The sequence below is a fragment of the Miniopterus schreibersii genome, assembly GCF_964146895.1.
Source record: "Miniopterus schreibersii genome assembly, chromosome: 13".
NCBI lineage: Eukaryota > Metazoa > Chordata > Mammalia > Chiroptera > Miniopteridae > Miniopterus > Miniopterus schreibersii.
The window spans coordinates 11350767-11362781 of record NC_138113.1 but is presented as its reverse complement, the minus strand read 5'-3'; the positions used below and the strand labels follow the sequence as shown (position 1 = coordinate 11362781).

Below are 12015 nucleotides of genomic sequence, written 5' to 3'. Positions count from 1 at the left end.
ATAATTATTATTTTTACATAGTTTGGAACCTCACACAATTTTAATAACTTACAAAATTATGCAAAAAGTCAGAACATATTTTTAGGAGTGGAATTACTTGGTAGAATAATATGAAACTTTTAAACCTTTTGATATTACCAAAATTACTTCCCAGAAATATTATACCACTTTCTACCATAGCATTCACTGAGCATATTATCACTTTAAAAAATTCTGTTGATATACAAAAGTCGTATCTTATTTTAAATTTGCACCTTTTAACCAATGAAATGACTTTTTTCAAGTCGATGGTTCATTTGCATTTATTTTATAAATTATGTCTTTTATCCATATTTTTATGATTAACACTTTATTGATTTGTAAGTGTTCTTTAGCATTAAGGATGTGTTTGTGACATGCTTGATAAGGAAAGAGGCCTTGATCAACACAGCAATTCGACCTAAGAAAAACATACACAGAGCATTCCACCCACCAGCAGCAGCACACATGTTCTTCTCAAGCACACATGGAATATTCTCCAGGATGGCTCACATGATAGGCAACAAGTCTCAACAAATTTAAAAAGATTGAAATAATACAAAGTATGATTACTGTAAACTACAAACTTTGGATCCAGACAGTGATGCGTCACTGTAGGCTCACTGGCGTTGACAGTGGGAGAGACTGTGGAAGTGTAAGGGAAAGGGTTGTGTACTTTTTGCTCAAGTTTGAACTTAAAACTGCTCTAAAAATAAAGTCCATTTAAAAAATGTAATAACTGGTATGCTAACACAGTAAACAAATTATCCCAAGGCATATCAAAACTGTGTCTGAATTCAATTTTTTAATTGATAGAATATTCAATAAACATTCACTCATACCCTGAACAATGGAAGCTCCCCTCTGCCCTCAAATTTCTTCTACCTCAAGACTGCGGCAATGGAAAATACCCAGTAAAAATGGAACACCACGTAGGGAAAAGCAAGGTCCTTTGTTCCCTCAAGCCCTTTTGCGACAACCATGAAGAGCGTGTAGAAAAAAGATGGATCACTGTAAGTGTTCGCTTAAATTCAAACTCCTTTAGGAGAAATAACTATTAAAATGCCGAGGTCATCCAACCATTGAAATTTCTGTGTAGTTGACAAGTGGGTCATTCTGGAATAGGACAAGGAAGGCATGTCTCTCTGTGGGAAACTTCATCTCAAGGTGGTGGCATTTGAGAATGGCCCAGCAGTGCCACAGGTGTGAGGCCAGCAACGTTATCTGCCCGGCAAGATTATCTATCATAGTGAGTCAGGCCGGCCCATCCAGTTGGCGTGCTCTAACGCTGAAGACTGGGTACAGATAACCAGAGGAACGTGGAAGCATATTTTAAGACTTAGAAAAATGGAAAGAAGTGTTTCAAAGAGTCATGTGATATAATTCTGCACAATTTGTAATAACTAAAGTTAGTAAGAGATAACCATATTTGTCCTTCAGTTTTATGGAATGTTCTCTGTAGAACTCCAGCTGTGTGAAAAGTTACATCCAGATGTGACCCTCTGAGGTGTCAGTTTACTTCTGTTCTAATAATACCAACAATCATTGCCTACCTGTCAGCAACTGTGTGTCCCACTAGTCCACACTGGTTCAACTCACTGGCTCAGTTTGGATTCCTGTTTGTTGAGTTCTGAAAATAAAACATCTGGATGTCTGGTGTAGCTTTAATGGACAGCAGGTGCAGTGCTGGACTACTCCAGAGGAAAAATTCTGGGCAATTCCAAAACTGGGTCAACCAACTGCACCCATCAAACTAAGCCAATTCAGGTAGCAGTGTCCTTGTGAGGCTGTTGAGACCTCAGCCTAAGCTGAAGAGATATGTTGCACCTCAGGACTGTCAAAAATGAAATAAACCCAAGTAGAGTACACACATTAGAAACCAATGAAGCATTGTAAGTGGCATTCTCTGAGTTACCGGATTGAACGAACTCAGCCCAGCAGCCTTGGCTGGACTCAGTGTCATTGTAGGATAGTGTCATCACTTTGTCTTTTGCTGTTGCCAATGCAGGATCATACCAGCCTTTCCTTCTACCTGCCGTGAATACAGGCCATTTCCAAAGCTTCACTATTCCTAAGAATAGAACCCATTTGCTTCTGACTGGTGAGGAAGAAATGAGGAAATGGAACACGTCTTAGGACCCTTGGATAGTCCTGCTGAGCAGTCCTAGACCATTGCTCTTTGCCAGGCACGGTTTCTAATTTCTGTGAAAAATGGTCACGGCTAACTGCCACTAGAGCGCAGGGTTCTGCCCAATGTGGGGTATTTAATTCCCAAGAGGTAACATCCTAACAAGGACAGGGAACAAAAATATGAGAGGGCAGTGCACCTCTAGTACTGCTTGTTTTGAAACACTCAAGAAACTTGAAGTGAGAATTGAAAACCCTTGTAGTTATGACATATAGTCTCATGTCAAAAATTAAAAGGGAACCAAAGAATTTATATGCATATATGCACAACCCAAGGACACGGACAATGGTGGGGAGAGGGACTGGGGAGGGGGATGGGACAGGGTGGAATGGGTCATGGGGAGAAAAAGGGACATCTGTAATATTTTAAACAAAAATTAAAAAAAAAAAGAGGAGAGAAGACATAAGAGGAAAAAAAAATTAAAAGGGACTTTGGTGATAAACCCTTGATCCTGTGTCTCTTGGAGTTCTGAATCTTTGACTTGCTGCCTTATAAAACAAATTAGTAAATTAAGATCCTGAAACACACCCTGCTTGCTGGCCAAGAATTCCACTAGGAAACTCTTCCCTGCTTTTCCGAGCATAAAATACTTAAGTCGTCAAGGCAAATCCCAACTGGGACATGAATCACAGTGACGAGTGAGACAATACCACTAGTGGAACAAGAGAAGTGTGTCTAGAACCCTCAATAGGCCAAAATTTAGGATGATAGGTGTGGGCTTTCCTTGCCAGAAGCTCAATTACTGCCAGTGGCTACAACCCCTAGGAGGGCAGGGGGCCAAAGGGGAATATGCATGTGCCCATATTTTGTTCTGTCCACAACTATGGGAATTCCTATGTGAGGATGCAAAGAGGAAAGCAAAAATCAAAAGTGTCCTTTATTCTGCCTAGTAGGCATATGCTGAATCCTGTCTCAACAGGCTGCTGGAAGGTTCCCTGGGCCCAAGGCACACAGCTAACTGGGAGATCTCTCTCCAGAGAGATCGTAAGGGTGGACAGCAGTGAGAAACTAAAGCTGGGGGGAGGGGAATGGTGAGAAAGAAGGATCAGGATGGGGGGCTGTGAGGGGCCTCGAAGGATCTACGCTGGGCATTTTGAGGTGAGAGGCTTTTCCACCCGCCCTCCATGTCCAGGCTGTGGGTAGAGGTGGAGCTGCTGTTCCCCACTGTTGTGCTATATCCTTCTGGAAGTCCCTTTTCCTTTTCCTGCTGTGGATAAAGTGTGGGAGCAGAAATCATTCATCAGAAGAGTGCAGAAGCCACTCACTGGAGTCTCAGCTTTGGGGATGAGCTGTTTGGGGCTTCAGGAATGAAATGGAAGGCAGGAGACGAGAGGAGGCTAGAGAGGCTACCAGTCCAAGGACAGAGGCTCGGAGCTATGTGCAACAGGGCCAGAGAAATGTTCAGTGGAATTGTGGATAGGAGGCTAAGATACCCCTGGGCTCAGTCACCACCAAGGACGGAAAAACTGGGGCAGAGGCAACTGACCACTTGCCTAGAAGACAGAGCTCAGGCACCAAGTAAAAAAGATCCCACACAGAACTGCCCCCCAGCAGTCTCAGATGACCCGTCTCCGAGCCAAGGAGGCAGGGCCTATTGCTGGGATATCATGGCAAGTGCCCAGTCCAAAAAAGCCACTGTGATGTCCTGTAGGCAGAGCCAAGTCCAGCGGGCAGCCTCACTGAGCTGTGTCTTCATGCAGTCCCAAGTCACCGGACCTCTGGGAGGAAAGTAGGACATTTGTTGGGAGTAGTTGTGTGCAGCTCTATTAAGTCACAAGGCTGCAACTCAGACCCACAACTGTGTTCCACAGTGTCCAAGGGACAAGCAAGGGGCAGGGCAGAGAGACTGAACAGAGGAGCCTTATTCCTGGAAAAAGGGCATGGGGGCCATTGGGGCTCCTGCTGGAGCCTTGGATAAGGGTCTCACCTGCATGCCTTTTCGCAGTGCTGCTGGGCCTGGGCCAGGGCCTCAAGCAGCATGTGCCACACTGGTAACAGCACGCTGTGGTAAAGAAGCACGAGCAGCTCCCTCAGAGAATGGAACAGCTGGTTCAAGATATCAGGGAGCTGGAGCTGGACCATGGAGAATGAATATGGTTAGGTGCCCTGGGGATGCATCCTGGCCTGAGCACCCAGTCCATGCCCCTTCCCAAGAACTCAGCTGCTGGGGAGACCAGCCCTTCTCTGACTCCTCTGTCTCTGGCTTACCCGTTGAGAGAGACTGGTGAGGCTGTCACCAAAACAGGCAAGGTGGGAGGCACAGTGGGCAGAAAGGAAGCTGACTGTGGCATTGATATGGGTCCAGGCGAGCTGCAAGCTGGGCCTTACCACAGTCAGCAGGTGAGAGCCCCAGGCTGGCAATGTCTCCTCTAGCCAGCTATAGAAGACAGGAGAGAGGAGGGCTGAGTTTCCTCAGACAGCTCAGCTCCCCAAACACAATTGGAAGGGAAAAGAAAACCAAAATTACTTCCCACTGACTGTCAATGCCATCACTACCCTCAACACCCAATCCCTTGCTCTCTCCTCTCCTGCTCTCTCCCCTCTCCCTCCTCCCGTCCCTGCAAGGTGCTCACCTGTAGCCTTGCAGGCTGTAGGAGTAGATCTTGAAACACATTTTTTGGCCAGCAGGCAAGAAACCAGATGACTGAAGCAATCGGCCAGAGAGGGAGGCTGGGTAAAAGGGGCCTCTGGTGAGCTGGGAGGTGGGGGAGGGGAGGGGAGGGACTGGGGAAGCAGGCACTTCAGGCTCCAGAGCAGGCCCACTGAGGAATGAGGCAGACCTTATTGAAGGGATGCAGGCCTGGGGAGCTGAGCCCAGTTCTCCTGCTGGGTCAGGTGAGCAGGAATGGTGCAGACAGGTGGAACCCTGGACTTAGGCATCAGAAAGCCTCGGGTTTGGTGTCTGTCCTTCTAGCTACCAGCTGTGATCTTAAACTAACTGATAAATCTTTCTGAGCTTCAATCTCCTCAAGAGTTAAAAAGGAGAGAACACCTACTTAAATGAGACCATGAAAACCACGCAAGCACTTCTACACTGCAAAGCACTAGTCCAGTCTGAGGTGGTAATGTCACAGTTGTGGACACAAAAATCTGTCTGAAAGTGTTTGTTTTGCAGCATCAGGGCAAAGCTGTGTGCTGGGGACAGGGGTGCTACACCTAGCTCAATGATCTACCCCCATGCTATCTGACTTGCCTGTCAACCCCTGCTTACCTTGGAAAGAGCTGTGTGACCGGAAGTCATGGTATACGAAACCTAAGGCGAAAATCAGCACCAACAGGAGTAGTCGTGTCCAGGGCGGCCGGAAGCCCCGAGCCTGCTGCAACAGACCCTAGGAGGAAAAGAGGTAGGAGCAGTGCTTACAAGGGAGAGGGGTCCTCAAGCTAGGCCTTCCAGGGAAAAGAGCAAGCCCTCATAATCCCCAAGGTAGTGGAGGCTCCAGGGACAGGTGGGGCAGGAATGTGATATGGGCCCAACCCAGGGTGTGCCAAGACAGAGATGCAGAAGAGTGTGTGGGCAGGGGACGGCTGGGTGCTGACACCTTGCAGGCCGAGTCACAGGTGACAACATCCTGGTTATTACAACTGTCTTTCCTTAGCAGCTCCTGGTTGGTAAGCTTGAAGGACTGAATGGTTTCTTGCAAAGACTTCTGTGCCTATAGGATAAGAAACATCTGGGTTGAGAGTGTAAGAGTTGGCCCATGAGGGAACCCTGAACCTCCACCATGCTTCATTTTCCATGCCCAATGTACTAAAAGAGCACCTTCTCAGGGAAGGGGGGACAGTGGCTGGGGGTACGAACCCAGAACCCAGACGAGGCTCAGCCTGCCATGTCCTTCCAGCTCCTCACCTTCTTGGGAATCTGCTCCCAGGACCTGAGCAAATGCTCCAGCAGCAGGCTGTGGGAAAAGCACAACCCCTTCCGATCAGGGGGCCCACTTGGCCCTTCCCATCCTCCATTAGGCCCCTGGCTGCTTCAGGCTGAAAGACTGAGCCCCCTACCAGCAGAAGAACAGCTTCCACAAGACTACGGACAATGTTCCCACTAAACTTGAGAGGCATGAGCCCCAACAACAGTAACAAACGTTCCCCTTCTGCTTCTAGGACAGGGACAGGCTGGGAGGCATGAACTAAGGCTTCTCTGTGGTGAGAGGTAGGTGACCCCCGCCCCCAACCTGCCTGGATTGTGACAGGTGCTTGGGGTACAGCTGCCTCCAAACACTGGCACTGAGGGGGTCCACTGTCAGGCATTCAGTCAGGCTGCTCAGGAGCTGCACAGGAGACAGGAGAGAGAGAGACTGCTGGGCATGGGGCTGGTGGAGAAGAGAGTGCTGAGAAAGTAATTCCCTTCTCCTAAGAGAGAACATGCAGGCGACAAAACCACCCTAAAGGGTGGAGAAATCGTGCCTAGGTTCCAGAAATCTCAGAGGCTCTAGAGGGGGAGGCTGGGGTCCTGAGCTAGACCTTGAACTCAAAGATCACTCATCTGCAAAAGGGAAGACCAGAGAGCAGCCAGACCTGAGTGTGCTCTCCTTTCAGTTGTTCTTCAGAGGGCAGAACATGACAAAGAGTAGGGCAGGGGGCTGTCAGGAGGGAGCTAAGGGATGTTCAGGAAACGGATCCACGAAGGCAGGGCCTTTGTCAGCAGATAGGGGCCTCTGCAGCTGACCCCTGGAAGGGAAAAAGGAGCCTCCCACCATTTCCTCACCTCTTTCTTCATCTCAGGAGGGCAGTTAGGGGTGGCTCTGGACAGGAAGGAGGGGAAGTAGATATGCAGGGTGGATTCCGGCTTTGCCCCAAATGCCAGCACCTTCAATCGGGGGTAGAGCTGACACAGCTGCTCCTGAAGGCTGGGGTAGGAGTGGGGAGGAGAGCCAGGCATATGCTCTAAATGGAGTTGTGCACCATGTCCCTTTTGCCTGCCTCGGAGTCCACACCCTACCTGAGGATGGGAGTCTAAGGGCTTTGTGATGGCTCTGAATCTTTTTAGACTTAGAGACTCCTTGGAAAATCTGCTGAAAGTCACAGATCCTCTCCCCAGGAAAATGCCCACATGCCAATCATACTCAAGGGTCCATATAATTTCAGGGGGTTTACTGATCCCTTGAACTTGCAGGTTGAGAGATTTAGGGTGGGTGAAGGGACAGGAATATATTGCCTGCTTCTAACCCCTCACTGGGATCCGTCACAGCAGGTGGGTCCCAGAGTGATCCTACCTGGGTGTCAGGGAGTTGTTTGGCATATAGGCAAAGTCCAGAAGTGGGAATAAGTCCTTGGGGCCAATCATGCCAAAGCCCTTGGTAAGATTGGGGTGCATCCTGTGGGGGGAAGAAATAAACAAGCTTGTTGGAGACCACAACCTAGGCCATGATCCTAGCTAAGACCAACATCTAGGAAAAAGGGCATAAACTCTACCCCCCACCTAACCCCTTAGTGGTTCCCTCCCCTTCCTTCGTCACCATCACATTCTGAGCTGGGAGGAGCTGGTCCTGATTTTCCTCACCCTATGGAGACCAGGATCCCAGCATCCCATTTTACTGAAACAGCCACTTGGAGACACCTGGGCCCTCCCCTTGCCGTCCCCCCACTACTCACAGGAGCAGCCGATCCAGGTATGCAATGGCGAAGGGGGACAGGGACTTGATGCCCAGCACAGGCAGCATGATCCCCAGCCACACTGTGAAGACAAAGGTCAGGGAGGAAGCCTCAGGCTCAGATCCACTGGGGACATTAAAGAGGAGCTTCCTGGCTCCAAGACCATCCCTTTCTCTTCGCCACTGCCTTGTTACCTTTTAGTCCCTCGGTGAGGTTGGCAAAACCTGCTTGACCCAGGGCCCACATGATGGTCAGACACTTTGCTGGTCGATTCTGGTGGGACCTCAGCAGTTCCAGGAACTGAGGAGACCAGTAGGAGAGGCAGGCTGGGATAGGGGAAAGCATCAGGAGCACCCCCAAAGTGAGGTAGGAAGAGAGCTGTCAACTGGGAGATGGACAGGCTGAGGTACAGTGGAGCACTATAGTAGTGTGATGCAGAGATTCAGAGCATGGGCTCTGGCACCAGACTGTGGCCTTCACCCATACTTGCCACTTACTAGTTGACTGACTCTAGGAAAGTTACTGAACCCCTCTGTGGCTCAATCTTCTCATCTATAGAATGAGAGTAACAGCAGTACTTGCCTCGTATATATACAAAGCAGACACAGCGCTAATAGTGTCAGCTATTGACTGGTCTTACAGGGTTTTCCACTAGCCCTTAATTGGGTCCAACAGTGTAGATTCTGCCCAGCCTCCCTAGCCCTAGCTTTGTGGTGTCCCTACCACCACCCTGAGCTCACCTTGCCCAGGTTCATGGTGGCAACCTTGGGCTTGTCTTGCAGAATGGCCTGGATACAGATACGGTAACCATGTAGCGATTCCCCTGGAGAGATACATGTTCTTAGACCCACACACAGGAATAGGCATCCAAAACCTGAACTCTCCCTATTGGCAGCTGTGAACCCAGAACCCAGAGCCCAGAACCCAGGCCAGCAAGTCCTAACTTCCTTCTTCCTTTCCAAAAGTGTCAGGATTAACATGTTTCCCTACTAGAAACAACCACCTAGCTGCTCCTGAAGCAAGAAAAGGAAATAGGCCCCCAAGATGGGGCTGGGCTATCCCTCATGGGCCCCTCTCACCTGGCGTCTTATCCAACTCTTGCAGCATGGTGAACAGACAGTGGTCAAAAAAGAGCTCCAGAGACCCTGCTGCCTTTGCCAGTAGCCCTTGGATGATCCCACGCAGTTCACGGCTCACCAGGCTATAGGGATAATCTAGAATAGGCCTCCACATGAGTGCTAGCACCAGCAACCTCCCAGCTCTGAGCACACTGGTGTGCTAAGAGCAGTGAGTGGAGCAGAGGTCCCTGCACAGAGGCTGGCATCCTCCCTACCCCAATAAGGCCCAGAACTTTCACAGCCATGATCTGAGAACAGCCCCACCCATATAAATCATGGCAGTAGAGGGCACTAGGGTCTGTTACTAAGTAATGTGCTTACACATAGCCATTTCAGAATTTTCTTGAACTTGTCGGAGCTTGAGGGAGAACTAACCGTGAGTATGCTGGCTTAGTGTGGGTTCACTTAGAGGTGCTTGGAGCTTGTAGTTGAGATAGCTGGCCAGGTCCTTCAACCACACAGATGGGTTCCCAGAGAACACACTCTGGCTCTTGTCCAGTTCCTTCTGTAGAGCTGCCACGTCCAGCTACCAGGGACACAGGCCCCACATGGTCAGTTGTGGGTGAGTTGTGAGTGTAGAAAAATGGGAGATAGAGGTGGGAAAATGGTTGAACTAGGTGGTGGTAGGAAGAACAAGGGGTTTCTACTTTTTATTATTTATTTATTTTTTTTGGGGGGGGGGGGTGTTTCTACTTTTTAAATAAGGATGTGGAATGCCACAATTTTGGTGCATCCAGATTTTTAGAAAGTTTAGGACAGCTGGAATTGCTGATCTTAAGGCCCAGCACTCTTAGGCCCTTCACATGTTCAAGGGGAAAAACAAAGAACAAGATGCAAAATGAAAGATCACTGCTTCCATGGGGCGAGGAACCACAGGTTTCCTAACCTCTCCTTGGTATCTCTGGGTTTCAAGGATCTCTTCTCACTCATCTATGTTTCCCTAGAAACTTCTCATTTCCTTTTTATCCTGAGCAAACATTCTATCCCTTGGGGTTTCCATCCTTCCCTGAATGCCTCCTGCAACCACTGGGGCCCCAAATTCCACAGGTCCCTCAGCTGCCCGGCCCCTCCTGCTCCTTTCATCTTCTCCACACCCCAGGCCCCCATTCTTTGCCCACCGACCACCTAAAGCCCAGGCACACTCACAGCTCTCAGTGCCTCCTCCAGGCTGCGGAAGCGGCCCTGCTTGAGGTTCTGGTGGGTGAGGGCCGCAGCCTTCTTGGTCTGCTTTTTGTTCGTAGGCTTCTTAGGCTCCACAGCGGGGGGTGGAACCTGCTCCTTATTCTGCTTCTTCATGATTTTCTCAAAGCCCCGCTCGTAAAGGGTGCTTGTCGTCTGGATGGGAGCTGAGGTGGTAACAGGCAGAGAAAGAGGGGCCACCCCTGGGTCATGAGGACCTCACGGGAATAGCGGTCCCTTCTCTCGACCTGTCAACTAATTCACCACCAGGGAGGAGCTGCCTCAAAGCCCCTCCACGCTGCCCCGCTTCGGGAGCAGGCCAGGGAGCCCTTTGGGCTGCTGCTTTCAGTCATCGCAGCTCTCGAGTCCATGGGCTCTTTCACGGAGCTGAGGCATTTACTAGTAAATCGCAGCATGTGGGAACTAGTGGAGGGGCTGGAGACAGAGGGTGGGCTTCTCTGTTGCTAGTCTGGGAGGTCAGGATTTTCCCATCTTGGTTCTATCCCAGGTCCTCTTGGTTCAGATGCGACAACTCTCTGACCAACAAGTGGCACCCGTTCTCCACTCCTCCGGGAGATTTTGAGGAAACAGGCGCCACTTAGACTAAGGCTTGGTGGGCGTCTGGAGCGTGCGGTGGGGCATTTCCCCCCCCCCCGCTGGGCCTCGCGTCCGTCCTCCCCTCACCCCACCTGCTGGTTGCTGAAGGAGGGGGCCCCTTACACCATGAGCAAGGATGCCTCTCCCCAGCTCTCGGCAGCCTGCCCAGGGAGGCCAGACCAGGGCCCGGTAACGGCTGGCAGGGTGTGTGCGGTGCGCTGGGCGTCCGCAGGGCGGAATCCTAGTCCCCTCTGACAGTGACCCTGGGCAAGGCATTTAACTTCACTGGGCCTCAGTTTACTCATCTGCGAAGCCAGGACCTCTCCCGCGCTGTCTACCATTTGTGAGGCTCAAGACACAAGGCAAGGGGAGCGCTCGCTGAACCGGGAGGCGCCGACTGGCGGGAGAACTCGCGCCTGGAGGAGCCCGCGGTGTTCGGCCGCTCGGAAGCCCCCTGGAGGGGCAGGCCGGGGTTGGGCGGCGGCGCGGGCGGCGGGCGGGCGGGTACTCACGGGTCAGGTCGTATTTCCACACTCCGTTCGCCTCCCCGAGCGCCCGGCGGTCCGCTCCGCCGCCTCGCCCGCTGCCGCCGGCGCCAGGCCGCCGCCCCTTCTTCACCACCTCCCATCGCCCCCCACCCGCCGTCCTGGCCGCCATGGCTCCGACCCTCCAGCCACTGTCAGCCACCTCCCCGGGCTTTCCCGTCGGTGTGCTCTCGCCGCGCTCTGCCACGTCTCCCCGCAGAGCCTCGCGGCGCGTGATGCCGCCGCAAGGCAGCCTGGGACTTGTAGTCTTTCGGTTTTGCCAGGTTATCTCTGGCGAGGGGTCCGGTGAGGGGCGGGGCTTCGCTGCTGCAGCAAACTTCCCTGCAAAGGGGTTGATACGCGAGGCTGTCACATTCAGCAAACTGTTACGGAGCTCGTTCTGGGAGAAAGTCGCAGCATCAGGTGACTTGCAAATTTAACCGTTGCGGTTTTTCTTTGTCTTAGTGCTAGAAGGATGGAATGGAAATAGTTCTCTTCGCCTCCAGGCAGAGTTTGTAGATTAATGCTGCCTTCCTTCCAGGAAAGTGTGTGTTCTGTTGCTAGTGATTAAATTTTGAGTTTAATGGGCTATAAAAATCTATTGAAGGAACAAGGAAGAGGTTGGAGCTTGAGGGAAGAGGCCGGTTTTGGAGGGTGGAGAGTGGAGAGTTCTGATAGGAGGCAGAGAAAAGTCTGGGCACCTGGGACGGCCCGGGCCGGGTTTCCTGTTCCAGACAATAGGCAAGAAGCGGCTCCGGGCTGCCCCGAGTCCCAAGTCCCAGATGTGGCAGAGAAGTGA

General features: G+C 51.1%; 1 protein-coding gene across 1 annotated transcript; it reads right to left on the bottom strand.

Annotated features, from left to right (window-relative positions):
- Positions 1–3070: 3070 nt before the first annotated feature.
- Positions 3071–11413, bottom strand: TMEM214 (transmembrane protein 214). The gene is made up of 17 exons (XM_081155832.1): positions 11205–11413; positions 10063–10262; positions 9292–9442; positions 8878–9012; positions 8539–8621; positions 7993–8098; positions 7799–7880; positions 7420–7521; positions 6912–7053; positions 6383–6474; positions 6054–6102; positions 5746–5859; positions 5418–5535; positions 4780–4876; positions 4415–4583; positions 4134–4279; positions 3071–3924 (listed from the first exon to the last, which is right to left on the bottom strand). Exons 1-17 carry the CDS (start codon positions 11347–11349, stop codon positions 3798–3800), a joined length of 2058 nt encoding a protein of 685 aa, XP_081011958.1. The 5' UTR covers positions 11350–11413; the 3' UTR covers positions 3071–3797.
- Between the last annotated feature and the right edge of the window lie 602 nt (positions 11414–12015).

What these genes read in the sequence shown, in the direction of transcription:
- TMEM214 (XM_081155832.1), bottom strand. Translation starts at nt 11,349, where the DNA reads ATGGCGGCCAGGACGGCGGGTGGGGGGCGATGGGAGGTGGTGAAGAAG. An exon ending in TACCTGGATCGGCTGCTCCT is followed by an intron (nt 7,522 to 7,798) that starts GTGAGTAGTGGG and finishes TTCCCCCCACAG; the next exon opens with GATGCACCCCAATCTTACCA. An exon ending in GGGAGCAGATTCCCAAGAAG is followed by an intron (nt 5,860 to 6,053) that starts GTGAGGAGCTGG and finishes CTTATCCTATAG; the next exon opens with GCACAGAAGTCTTTGCAAGA.